The 12850-nt window shown below is 43.5% G+C and overlaps 1 protein-coding gene and 1 long non-coding RNA gene across 3 annotated transcripts; both read left to right on the top strand.

The window, feature by feature from the left end:
* The first annotated feature begins 5566 nt into the window (after positions 1-5566).
* cnpy3 (canopy FGF signaling regulator 3) lies at positions 5567-10030 on the top strand. Its single transcript, XM_029745951.1, has 6 exons — positions 5567-5808; positions 6619-6748; positions 7457-7553; positions 8253-8375; positions 8487-8604; positions 9161-10030. The coding sequence occupies exons 1-6, from the start codon at positions 5700-5702 to the stop codon at positions 9520-9522; spliced, it is 939 nt and encodes a 312-aa protein (XP_029601811.1). The 5' UTR covers positions 5567-5699; the 3' UTR covers positions 9523-10030.
* A 729-nt stretch (positions 10031-10759) lies between these two features.
* LOC115186278 (uncharacterized) lies at positions 10760-12196 on the top strand. 2 transcript variants are annotated; one of them, XR_003875667.1, is made up of 2 exons: positions 10760-11311; positions 11473-12196. It is a non-coding gene; the product is annotated as an uncharacterized LOC115186278 (long non-coding RNA). The 2 variants fall into 2 exon arrangements; XR_003875666.1 differs by having other exon boundaries at positions 11370-12196.
* Positions 12197-12850: the final 654 nt, after the last annotated feature.

The raw sequence follows: 12850 nt of genomic DNA, 5'->3' as shown, positions 1-12850 counted from the left end.
TTATCTCGATCTTTCTCTCTCCCTCCATCTCTCCCTCCATCTCTCCATCCATCTCTCCCTCCATCTCTCCATCCATCTCTCCTTCCATCTCTCCCTCCATCTCTCCCTCCGTCTCTCCATCCATCCACTCCCCCATCAACTCAATGTTAAGCCGCGGATGCTGAGCTTGAAGAACCCTGATCTATCTATGTTACTATTATTGAGCTAGTGAGGAAGTAGTGTTCACTGGCTATTCCTCTCACACACACACACACACACACACACACACACACACACACACACACACACACACACACACACACATAAAGGTACCATGTGTTACCCGTCCATAGACTCTAAGTCATTTCAGTTGAGTACAGGCTTAACTGAATTAACAACAAGAGACAGAATGCAATATATAATTGTATTAAATAGTTTGTGGTATGGCCTCGTCTCTGAAGAATGCTCCTCAGAGCCAGATGCTGATGACAGGTAGCCCTTAGCTGGTGGTCGTGGAAAGGTCCATGGCTGTCAAAAATAAAAACTGTTGCTGAGAAACATTCAAACGAGAGAACAAGGGTAAGTCGACATATCGATACGCCTCAAGGTTTACTACACCCGTTGGTTGAGAGAGAGAGGGAGGGAAGTGATAATTGCAAGAGTGAGCCCATTGGTTGAGAGAGAGAGAGAGGGAAGTGATAATTGCAAGAGTGAGCCCATTGGCTGAGAGAGAGAGAGAGCGAGGGAAGTGATAATTGCAAGAGTGAGCCCATTGGTTGAGAGAGAGAGGGAAGTGATAATTACAAGAGTGAGCCCATTGGTTGAACAGCAAGCCTGAGGAATGTGGATTATTGTGTCGTGCTTATAGGCTCAAGGTAAAATAGGTGAATGACATTCCACACATGGCTAACAGGAAAGAAGAGAACAAACTGCTCTATACTGATGATATTACGTTTGTATTCATTTCCACTATGCAATTTATTTATATAGCCCTTCTTACATCAGCTGATATATCAAAGTGCTGTACAGAAACCCAGCCTAAAATCCCAAACAGCAAGTAATGCAGGTGTAGAAGCACGGTGGCTAAGAAAAACTCCCTAGAAAGGCCAGAACCAAGGAAGAAACCTAGAGAGGAACCAGGCTATGAGGGGTGGCCAGTCCTCTTCTGGCTGTGCCGGGTGGAGATTATAACAGAACATGGCCAAGATGTTCAAATGTTCATAAATGACCAGCAGGGTTAAATAATAACAATCACAGTGGTGCCCATAGAATAGGAAACAAAGTGAATTATGTTTTTTATTTTTTATTGTACCTTTATTTAACCAGGTAGGCCAGTTGAGAACAAGTTCTTCTCATTTACACCTGGACCTGCTGTAACCAATGTGAAATGGCTAGTTAGTTAGCGGTGGTGCGCGCTAATAGCGTTTCAATCGGGTGACGTCACTCGCTCTGAGACCTGAAGTAGTTTTGTGGAGCGATGGGTAACGCTGCTTCGTGGGTGTCAGTTGTTGATGTGTGCAGAAGGTCCCTGGTTCGAGCCCGGGTTGGGGCGAGGAGAGGGACGGAAGCTATACTGTTACACTGGCCAAGATAAAGCAAAGCAGTGCGACACAAACAACAACACAGACTTACACATGGAATAAACAAATGTACAGTCAATAACACAATTAAAAAAATAAATCTATATACAGTGTGTGCAAATGAGGTTGGATTAGGGAGGTAAGGCAATAAATAGGCCATAGTGGCGAAATAATTACAATTTAGCAATAAACACTGGAGTGATAGATGTGCAGAAGATGAATGTGCAAGTAGAGATACTGGGGTGCAAAGGAGCAAGATAAATAACAGTATGGGTATGTTCTGCTTACTGTATGCATTCAGATCAGTCTTCCTGATTGAACTACATTATAATGGTGGTACAGTAACGTGGTCCATACCTATTAAACACAGGCCATTAAATGGCACAGGTGAGTGCATGAATGAACGCATTGGGTGGATGGATAGAAAGTAGCCCTTAGCCTCAGAGTATTAGCCTACCTCTTTCTCCAATACTAACCTATTAGAAGGATATTGAAATAAGTTCCCTGACTTTTTATCAGTAGTTTGGGGCGACTTACAAATAGCCTATAGGAGGCTGTCGGGAAGACTCTCCGGTCGGAGTTCTTTCTAGGAAACCACAGCAACTTCCGGTGTAAAAATAAGACAATGGTGCCCTCTGTTGGTTTTCTAGTGATTCTCCAGCTCTCATTTGCCGACGGTAAACTGATCCTATATCTGTTGGTACGGGTACAACCCCTCTCGCCTCCATCACTGATTGGACGAACGGTGACACTTCTCGGCCTCTGATTCGCCAAGAACGTCCCAGCTGTGGTTTGTAGCGCTGCACAAGGTGGAAGTGGAACCACTCAGGAAACGTAGACCTCTGTTCCACCAGCAAGAATAAGCGGGACCGAACAAGAATAAAGCCGTGACCTTGGCAATGTCCCTTCAAAATAAAAGTCCCACAATGAAGATGGTAAAAAATATTAAAATTGGTGGAAATGCATAATATTTTATAAGGAAATGTTATCAGACCTAAAATTATGTTTAACAATATGACAAAAAGTAAATTGCCTTTGTAGCACAAATAATATTACAGCATTGACATTATTGTGAGCAGCATTAAAAGTAATGATTACTAGTAACGATGACTAGTTGTCATGGTAACAACAGTAATAAAATAACAAAACATTATTTATAATGCCTGTATTAATAATAATTATTATAATACACTATAATACATTATAATACACTATAATACATTATAATACACTATAATACATTATAATACACTATAATACATTATAATACACTATAATACCTATAAAACACTATAATACACTATAATACACTATAATACACTATAATACATTATAATACACTATAATACATTATAATACACTATAATACACTATAATAATAATAATTATAATGAACTTTAGCAAATCATTTTTTAAATCCCATTGTTAATTAGCCCATTGGTATTGCTTGATGTTCAGTACGTTCTTCATATGGGACATACATATTGCACTGCACACAATTGTCTGTATGTTGTGTCCCAGTAAGGGGGGGGGGTGTTTATTCTACTCAGAAGCACTTCTAGTTCCCAAATCCACAGAGTTTACACCCAGAGGAGCGTCGCTGATCATTCTGCATTCTCTTAAAGAGTGGCCTCGCAGATGAAAGGCAGTACCTTTTTTCATATTGGATGGATTTCAACGTACAGAATTATCTGTACGAAACAGCTGACTTTGAACAAAAAGATAGGTCAAAGGTCACGTTGCTGGACTTTTAATGTGTACAAGTAGGCAGGGTCAGATAAATACAGGGCCTTACCAGGACTGAAGCCCCAGGCCCATCTGAAAATATACAGTATATACAGCACCAGTCAAAAGTTTGGACACAACTTCTCATTCCAGGGTTTTTCTTTATTTTTTACTATTTTCTACATTGTAGAATAATAGTGAAGACATCAAAACTATTAAATAACACATATGGAATCATGTAGTAACCAAAAAAGTGTTAAACAAATGAAAATATACTTTATATTTGAGATTCTTCAAAGTAGCCACCCTTTGCCTTGATGACAGATTTTGGCAATTCTCTCCCCTCCTCCTCCCCTCCTCTTCTCTCTCCTCCTCTCTCCTTGTCGACCTCGTGTTGTCGAGCAGCTTGGTAAAACATCAAGGGGAGATGGGTGGTGAGCTTGCGGATGGCGGTTGTCTTACCGTCGCGAAATGCGTTCATTTCAGGTGAGTTGTAATCCACGGTTATATACCAATGATTTATATAAACACCAGATGACTGATGGGGGCTGTGTTGAAGCCACCATCTTGGTACTCCTCTGCCATTGTACAAAATTATTTGGAAGCAATATAAATGCATTTTATGAATGTCTACACTCGTTTTTGCCACATTTATTCTATTACAGACACCTTGATGCGTATTTTTATATTATGTGAGGTAAACATATATACACACAATCTTGCCTGCATCTAGCTGATCTAGAGTGTAATCATTAGCCCAACAGTTGCAAACGTGAGTTTCTATTGGACAAATTCAGGTATGTTTATCCTAGTTTCATTCCGTTTGCTTCGGTTTAAGATGTTTTTTTTTTAACAGAATCGGCAGAATGAATACATCCCTGATCACACACAAACACAGTTCACTTTCATAGCAGCCACATACAAACAGCATGATCCCTTTCATAGCAGCCACATACAAACACAGTTCACTTTCATAGCAGCCACATACAAACAGCATGATCCCTTTCATAGCAGCCACATACAAACAGCATGATCACTGTCATAGCAGCCACATACAAACAGCATGATCCCTTTCATAGCAGCCACATACAAACAGCATGATCCCTTCCATAGCAGCCACATACAAACAGCATGATCCCTTTCATAGCAGCCACATACAAACAGCATGATCACTTTCACAGCAGCCACATACAAACAGCATGATCACTGTCATAGCAGCCACATACAAACAGCATGATCACTGTCATAGCAGCCACATACAAGCAGCATGATCCCTTTGATTGTTTTATAATTCCTTCTCCCATCTACGCGCTCTCCTCCACTCACCTTTTCCCTTTGCTTGTGGACTTCACTGCACAACACATCAGCTCTCTGTGACCAGGCGAAGAAACCTTTTCCAAACCGAAACGTTCTTATCATAACCGCTACATCACTGTCACCGCATCATCGCCATCATCATAACGTCTTAGTCAACATAGCTACTAGAACTAATGTGTGAGTAAACCCACTACACTCATGCAGTACAGTGTACAGTCAGCAAACAGTTTAGCAGTTTCACTGGCGGGCCCCGGTGGCAATAAATTAATAAAACCCAAAATCTTACCTTGACTTGGAAGAGCTTCAGTGTCGGGATAGCCATAGCCAGCTAGCTAACGTAGCTAACCTCTCTGTTTAAACCGGGTGTTTGAGTAGGCTAAACTAGCTAGCTGCATTCGCTAGCTAAGTGAAAGTGAAAAAAAACACAAAGAAAATATAGTTAGCTCTCTCTCTCTTGCTTCTCCTACATTTTTAAATACATGTATTTGTTCAAAACTGTTCAACCATTGTCTTTCTCTCTCTTTGAGTCAATAACTCAGCACATTTTATGCAGTGCTAGCTAGCTGTAGCTTATTCTTTCAGTACTAGATTCATTATCTGATCCTTTGATTGGGTGGACAACATGTCAGTTCATGCTGCAAGAGCTCTGATAGGTTGGAGGACGTCCTCCGGAAGTTGTCATAATTACTGTGTAAGTCTATGGAAGGTGGTGAGCACCATGAACCTCCTAGGTTTTGTATTGAAGTCAAAGTTTGGACCAAGTTTGGGAAACAGTAGGTGTACATACACAAAAAAAATCACATAATATCTCATAGAAATACTTTAAATTATTCTTTGTATGATAACTATTATAAAATATATTGATAATTGTGCACATTATCCATCATTTTCAGCTTAATCATTAATTTACAAAGTATACGGGACAGGACTCTTATTCTGAAGGATTCCAAAAATCCGTGACCCAGAAGTACTTAGCTATTGTTGCCTTCTTCACAGCAGTAAGCCGTAGGTTGAGTACGAGATGTAAATAAGCGAATCTAACGGTCTAGATAACAGTAGACCTCTTTATTTACTAGAAAACAACAACATTTAGACAGAATGGTTTTGTTTACTTGTCTAACGGTGTTTTTGCTGAGCGTCTTGGTCGAGGGAGCCGAGAAGAAAGAGGGAGATGACGAGTGGGTTCATCTGCCTAATAAATGTGAAGGTAGGAAGAGCAAGAACAAAAACAATGCTATTCATTCACCCCTATTTGGAAACCCAAAATAGAGAGAGAGAGAGCTTGTATTTTATTGTATAAAACTAGTTGTATTATATCTGAAATGTAGGCGTACAATACCCCCCGATAGCCTTTGTCTTTTCCCGAGAAGGACAGAAACAATGCCATTCATTCGTTCCATTTGTAAACTATTTTTTAAACCAACTATGAGCTTATTTTATTCATTTTAATTCATTCTATTAGCCAGAACGAGTTGCCATTTGTTACCCGTGATAACCTAATAGCCGTTGAGTCTTTGCCCGTTATAGCGTAGCAGTGTGTGCGTGATGCAGAAGTGAAACCCTGTTTACTACTTCCCCTCTTTAGACACCTGATACTACAGGAAATATAACCATTTATATTTCCTCTCTCTTTCAATTTCATTCAAAGGTTCTTCATTAACATGGGAAACATATGTTAACATTGCCAAAGCAAGTGTAGCTCAGTTGGTAGAGCATGGTGTTTGCAACGCCAGGGTTGTGGGTTCGATTCCCACGGGGGGCCAGTACGGGGGAATGAAAATGTATGAAATGTCTGCATTCACTACTGTAAGTCGCTCTGGATAAGAGCGTCTGCTAAATGACTAAAATGTAAAATGTAAATAAACAAAAGTAAAATAACTAATAAAACAATGAACAGTAAAAATGACACTCACAAAAGTTCAGAAGGAATAGAGACATTTCAAATATCATATTATGTATATATTCTGTCTCTGTCTCTCTCTCTATGTCTCTCTCTCTCTCTCTCTCTCTCTCTCAGTGTGTAAGTTTGTCAGTATTGAGATGAAGTCTGCCTTTGAGGAAACGGGCAAAACCAAGGAAGTGATCGAGAGGAACTACCGTTTCCTTGACGGCAACAAGGGAGCTCCGCCAATCAAATATGTCAAGTCGTAAGTGACGTTTAATCACACATTTACAGCTGTGATGTCACAGAATCCGATCTTCTATTGCTGAAATGTAGAAATGTGTTCCAAATGGAGCCCTATTCCCTATGGGGTTTTTGGTCAAAAGTAGTGCACTATATTTGGAAATAGGATGCAATTTATGCAGTGTGTGTCTGTAGGAGTAGAATGGAGTTGCCCCCTTTGTCTTCCCCACATAATGATAAAGGGTCTGGCGAGGTTAACCTGGATCTGGGACTTCTGCCTGCATCCTATATGTTCACAAGCTTTAGAGGCTTTTCACTGTAGAAGTGCTTGACTTGAGCGAGCGGTGTCTATTTCCTCTCTGTGCCGTTACTGTGGAGATAACAGGGCTGCTATGGTAGCAGGGGACAGGAACTTGGTCTGGGTCCCTTCCTGTGGGAGGCGGCCTAGGCTTTATAAATAGGAAGTTCTGTCATTATGTCATGACTTGTGAACACTAGGAGGAAAAAAAGGCTAAATTACAAAATTAAACAGAGTATCTTTTTTTTCTCTCAAACAAGATGGCTTTTATCTCTCTCCCTTCCTCCGTCCTTTCTCTGTACCCCCTCCTCTCTTTCTCCTTCACTGTTTTTCTTTGCCTCCTCCTTTTTCTCCTTTTTCTCAATCCCTCCTCTCTCTCTCTCTCTCTCTCTGTCTCTCTCTGTCTCTCTCTCTCTCTCTCTCTCTCTGTAGAGACATCCGTTTCATTGAGGTTGTGGAGAATGTGTGTCAGAGGCTCTCTGGCTACAACCTACACAAGGAGAGAGAGGGCAGCAACCGCTTTGCCAAGGTCAGTACGTGTGTGTCAGCGGCTCTCTGAGTAAAGACAAGGACACATCAATAGTTGTTAACTAGACACAGATCATCTCTCCTACTCTTTCTGCCTCCCTCTTCTCTCTCTCTCCCCCTCCTTTCCCCCTTCCCTTTCACCCCTCTCTCTCCCCCTCCCTTTCACCCATCTCTCTCCCCATCTCTCTCCCCCTCCGTCTTCATCTCTCCCCCATCTCTCTCATCCACCGTCTCCCTCTCTCTCCCCCTCTCTCCCCCTCTCTCTCCCCCTCTCTCCCCCCATCTCTCTCCCCCTCTCTCCCCATCTCTCTCCCCTCTCCCCCTCCGTCTCCATCTCTCTCCCCCATCTCTCTCATCCACCGTCTCAACTCTCTCCCTCTCTCCCCATCTTTCTCCCCCTCTCTCCCCATCTCTCTCCCCCCTCTCTCCTCATCTCTCTCCCCCTCTCTCCCCATCTCTCTCCCCCTCCGTCTCCATCTCTCTCCCCATCTCTCTCCCCCACCGTCTCCATCTCTCTCCCTCTCTCCCCCTCCGTCTCCATCTCTCTCCCTCTCTCTCCCCCTCTCTCCCCATCTCTCTCCCCCTCTGTCTCACCCTCTCTCCCCATCTGTCTCCCCCTCCGTCTCCATCTCTCTCCCCCATCTCTCTCCCCCACTGTCTCCATCTCTCTCCCTCTCTCCCCCTCCATCTCTCTCCCCAGGGTATGTCAGAGACCTTCTCTACCCTCCATGGGCTGGTCCATAAAGGGGTAAAGGTCGTCATGGATATCCCCTATGAACTTTGGAACGAAACCTCTGCAGAGGTCGCTGACCTCAAGAAACAGGTGAGGATTAAATTGACTAATTAATGAATCAATTTATTAGAAACGGTATATTGCCAAACATATCAACTGTCTTCTGTTTTCTTTTGAACTGTTGGTGTCTCTGTGTCTCAGTGTGACGTTATGGTAGAGAAGTATGAGGAGGTTATAGAGGACTGGTACAAAGGCAGTCAGGAGGAAGACCTCACCACCTACCTCTGTGAGAAACACGTTCTGAAGGGACAGGACGCCGGTAATACACACACTCACACACACACACACACACACACACACACACACACACACACACACACACACACACACACACACACACACACACACACACACACACTCACAGATCTCTCACACACACACACACACACATACACACACACACACTCACAGATCTCTCACACACACACACACACACATACACACACACACACACACACACACACACACTCACTCACAGATCACACACACACACACACACACACACACACACACACACACTCACAGATAACACACACACACACAGATCACACACACACACTCACAGATCACACACACTCACACACACACACACACACACTCACAGATAACACACACACACATTGTAACTTATTTTATCGTTTTGAATATCGTAGTTATTAGAATGCTGGTTGAATTACTCTTGTTTTCTCCCTCCCATCCTCTTCCTCATCCTCCTCCTCGCCCCCTCTTCATCCTCCCCCTCTCCCCCTCTCCTCCCCCTCTCCCCCTCTCCTCCCCCTCTCCCCCTCTCCTCCCCCTCTCCCCCTCTTCTCCAGCCTGTCTGAAAGAGGAGTACTCTAAGAAGAAGGGAGACGCGGCAGCCATCGCCGAGGACAAGAAGAAGAAGAAAAAGAAGGGAGTAGGAAAGAAGGGAACGAAGAGCAAAGACCTGGGAGGAGGGAGTGAGGGAGGAGGAGGAGGAGGGAGTGAGGGAGGAGGAGGAGGAGGGAGTGAGGGCGGCGGCAGGCAGGAAGGAGAGAAGACGATGAAGAAAAAGAAGAAGGTGGTGAAGAAGAAGAAGAAGGGAAAGGGAAAGGCCTTATCACCTGAGAAGGAGAGAGTGGAGAGGGATGGGGTCTCGTCGGATGAAGACATCCAGAAAAAGGTGGCTCTGCCTGGGAAGAACACAGAGCTGTGAGACCCTGGAGGAATGGAGCCCTGGGCCCCGAGTCCCAAAATGGGACCCTCTTCCCTACATAGCGCACTACTCCCTTGGTCAAAAGTAGTGCACCAAATTGGGAATAGGGTGTCGTTTAGGGACGCAGTCCTAAAACCAGGGGATGACTGATCGGGGGCATAAAGGAGACATATGCATCTCTGTCCCTTTTCTCTTTCCACTTTCCTTCTCATTTTTTCCTCCCAGTGATTATTTGAGTCCCCCACCCCAGAACCCTTTACTCTTGGTAGTTCTGAATGGTTGTATTGACAATACTACTGAATCTATCGTCTCATATGTGAAGTGTGTGTGTGTGTGTGTGTGTGTGTGTGTGTGTGTGTGTGTGTGTGTGTGTGTGTGTGTGTGTGTGTGTGTGTGTGTGTGTGTGTGTGCTGTTCTCAGACACATTCTTGTTGCTTTTACATGTATTTTTGCCTCATGCTTTGGTTACATGTGTTCAACAGATTGGTTTTGGTACAAATAATAATAATATTTAAATAGAGAAGGCATTGTATTCTAATGGGGAGGAACATTACAAGGCCTCTATTGACAAGCTCTCAACTGACAGGTCTCTATTGACAAGCTCTCAACTGAAAGGCCTCTATTGACAAGCTCTCAACTGACAGGCCTCTATTGACAAGCTCTCGACTGACAGGCCTCTATTGACAAGCTCTCAACTGAAAGGCCTCTATCGACAAGTTCTCAACTGAAAGGCCTCTATCGACAAGTTCTCAACTGAAAGGCCTCTATTGACAAGCTCTCAACTGACAGGCCTCTATTGACAAGCTCTCGACTGACAGGCCTCTATTGACAAGCTCTCAACTGAAAGGCCTCTATCGACAAGTTCTCAACTGAAAGGCCTCTATCGACAAGTTCTCAACTGAAAGGCCTCTATTGACAAACTCTCGACTGAAGGGCCTCTATTGACAAACTCTCGACTTACAAGCTCTCAACTGAAAGGCCTCTATTGACAAGCTCTCAACTGAAAGGCCTCTATTGACAAACGCTCGACTGACAGGCCTCTATTGACAAGCTCTCAACTGAAAGGCCTCTATCGACAAGTTCTCGACTGAAAGGCCTCTATTGACAAACTCTCGACTGACAGGCCTCTATTGACAAGCTCTCAACTGAAAGGCCTCTATCGACAAGTTCTCAACTGAAAGGCGTCTATTGACAAGCTCTCAACTGAAAGGCCTCTATTGACAAACTCGACTGACAGGCCTCTATTGACAAGCTCTCAACTGAAAGGCCTCTATCGACAAGTTCTCAACTGAAAGGCCTCTATTGACAAACTCTCGACTGACAGGCTTCTATTGACAAGCTCTCGACTGAAGGGTCTCTATTGACAAATTCTCGACTTACAAGCTCTCAACTGAAAGGCCTCTATTGACAAGGTCTCAACTGAAAGGCCTCTATTGACAAGCTCTCAACTGAAAGGCCTCTATTGACAAGCTCTCAACTGAAAGGCCTCTATCGACAAGTTCTCAACTGAAAGGCCTCTATTTACAAACTCTCGACTGACAGGCCTCTATTGACAAGCTCTCGACTGAAGGGCCTCTATTGACAAACTCTCGACTTACAAGCTCTCAACTGAAAGGCCTCTATTGACAAGCTCCCAACTGAAAGGCCTCTATTGACAAGCTCTCAACTGAAAGGCCTCTATTGACAAGCTCTCGACTGACAGGCCTCTATTGACAAGTTCTCAACTGAAAGGCCTCTATCGACAAGTTCTCAACTGAAAGGCCTCTATTGACAAACTCTCGACTGACAGGTCTCTATTGACAAGCTCTCAACTGAAAGGCCTCTATTGACAAACTCTCGACTGACAGGCCTCTATTGACAAGCTCTCGACTTACAAGCTCTCAACTGAAAGGCCTCTATCGACAAGTTCTCAACTGACAAGCTCTTGACTAACAAGCCCTCGACTGAAAGGCCTCTATTGACAAGCTCTCAACTGAAAGGCCTCTATTGACAAGCTCTCGACTGAAGGGCCTCTATTGACAAACTCTCGACTTACAAGCTCTCAACTGAAAGGCCTCTATTGACAAACTCTCAACTTAAAGGCCTCTATTGACAAGTTCTCAACTGACAAGCTCTTGACTGACAAGCCCTCGACTGAAAGGCCTCTATTGACAAGCTCTCAACTGAAAGGCCTCTATTGACAAACTCTCGACTGACAGGCCTCTATTGACAAGCTCTCGACTGACAGGCCTCTATTGACAGGCTCTCGACTGACAGGCCTCTATTGACAGGCTCTCGACTGACAGGCCTCTATTGACAAGCTCTCAACTGAAAGGCCTCTATTGACAAGCTCTCGACTGAAAGAAGGAGTTTTACTTTAGGTTAATAATTTTTACAGACAATCGGTCATGAAGTGAAGCAACATATTAGTACCTTTTTAAATATAAATATACTCTATATCAAAGAGAATGAGACTTTTTACAAAAACGGTATAATTATTTTATATTTTAAATATAGAATAACCCTTATGATTTATTCAAGCCTCATTGATTTGTCTTTTAATTCTTGTTGTAGTAGTCTGCTGGATTTTTGTTTCTTTTTGTAGTGTTTAAGATTGTTGTTTTTCTCAGTCAGTGACTCAGCTGAGACTATTTATACTGAACAAAAATATAAACGTAACATACAACAATTTAAACGACTTTACTGAGTTACAGTTCATATAAGGAAATCAGTCAATTGAAATCAATTAATTAGGCCCTAATCAATGGATTTCACATGACTGGGCAGGGGCACAGCCATGGGTGGGCCTGGCTCCCCAGTGGGTGGGCCTATGCCCTCCCAGGCCCACCCATGGCTGTGCCCCTGCCCAGTTAATCAGAATTAGTTTTCCCCACAAAAGGGCTTTATTACAGACAGAAATACTCCTCAGTTTCATCAGCTGTCCGGGTGGCTGGTCTCAGACGATCCCGCAGGTGAAGAAGCCGGATGTGGAGGTCCTGGGCTGGGGTGGTTACAAGTGGTCTGCGGTTGTGATGCCGGTTGTACGTACTGCCAAATTCTCTAAAACATCATTGGAGGTGGCTTATGGTAGAGAAATTAACATTCAATTCTTTGGCTACAGCTCTGGTGGACATTCCTGCAGTCAGCATGCCAATTGTATGCTCCTTCAAAACTTGAGACATCTGTGGCATTGTGTTGTGTGACAAAACATTTTAGCGTGGACTTTTATCGTCCCCAGCACAAGGTGCACCTGCGTAATGATCATGCTGTTTAATCAGCTTCTTGATATGCAACACCTGTCAGGTGGATGGATTATCTTGGCAAAGGAGAAATGCTCACTAACAGGGAT

This window comes from Salmo trutta, unplaced genomic scaffold (genome assembly GCF_901001165.1).
Source record: "Salmo trutta unplaced genomic scaffold, fSalTru1.1, whole genome shotgun sequence".
NCBI classification, from domain to species: Eukaryota; Metazoa; Chordata; class Actinopteri; order Salmoniformes; family Salmonidae; genus Salmo; species Salmo trutta.
Note: the sequence above shows the minus strand (reverse complement) of the source record. Positions and strands in the feature narration are given on the sequence as shown.

What these genes read in the sequence shown, in the direction of transcription:
- cnpy3 (XM_029745951.1), top strand. Translation starts at nt 5,700, where the DNA reads ATGGTTTTGTTTACTTGTCTAACGGTGTTTTTGCTGAGCGTCTTGGTC. An exon ending in CCAATCAAATATGTCAAGTC is followed by an intron (nt 6,749 to 7,456) that starts GTAAGTGACGTT and finishes CTCTCTCTGTAG; the next exon opens with AGACATCCGTTTCATTGAGG. An exon ending in TCGCTGACCTCAAGAAACAG is followed by an intron (nt 8,376 to 8,486) that starts GTGAGGATTAAA and finishes TCTGTGTCTCAG; the next exon opens with TGTGACGTTATGGTAGAGAA.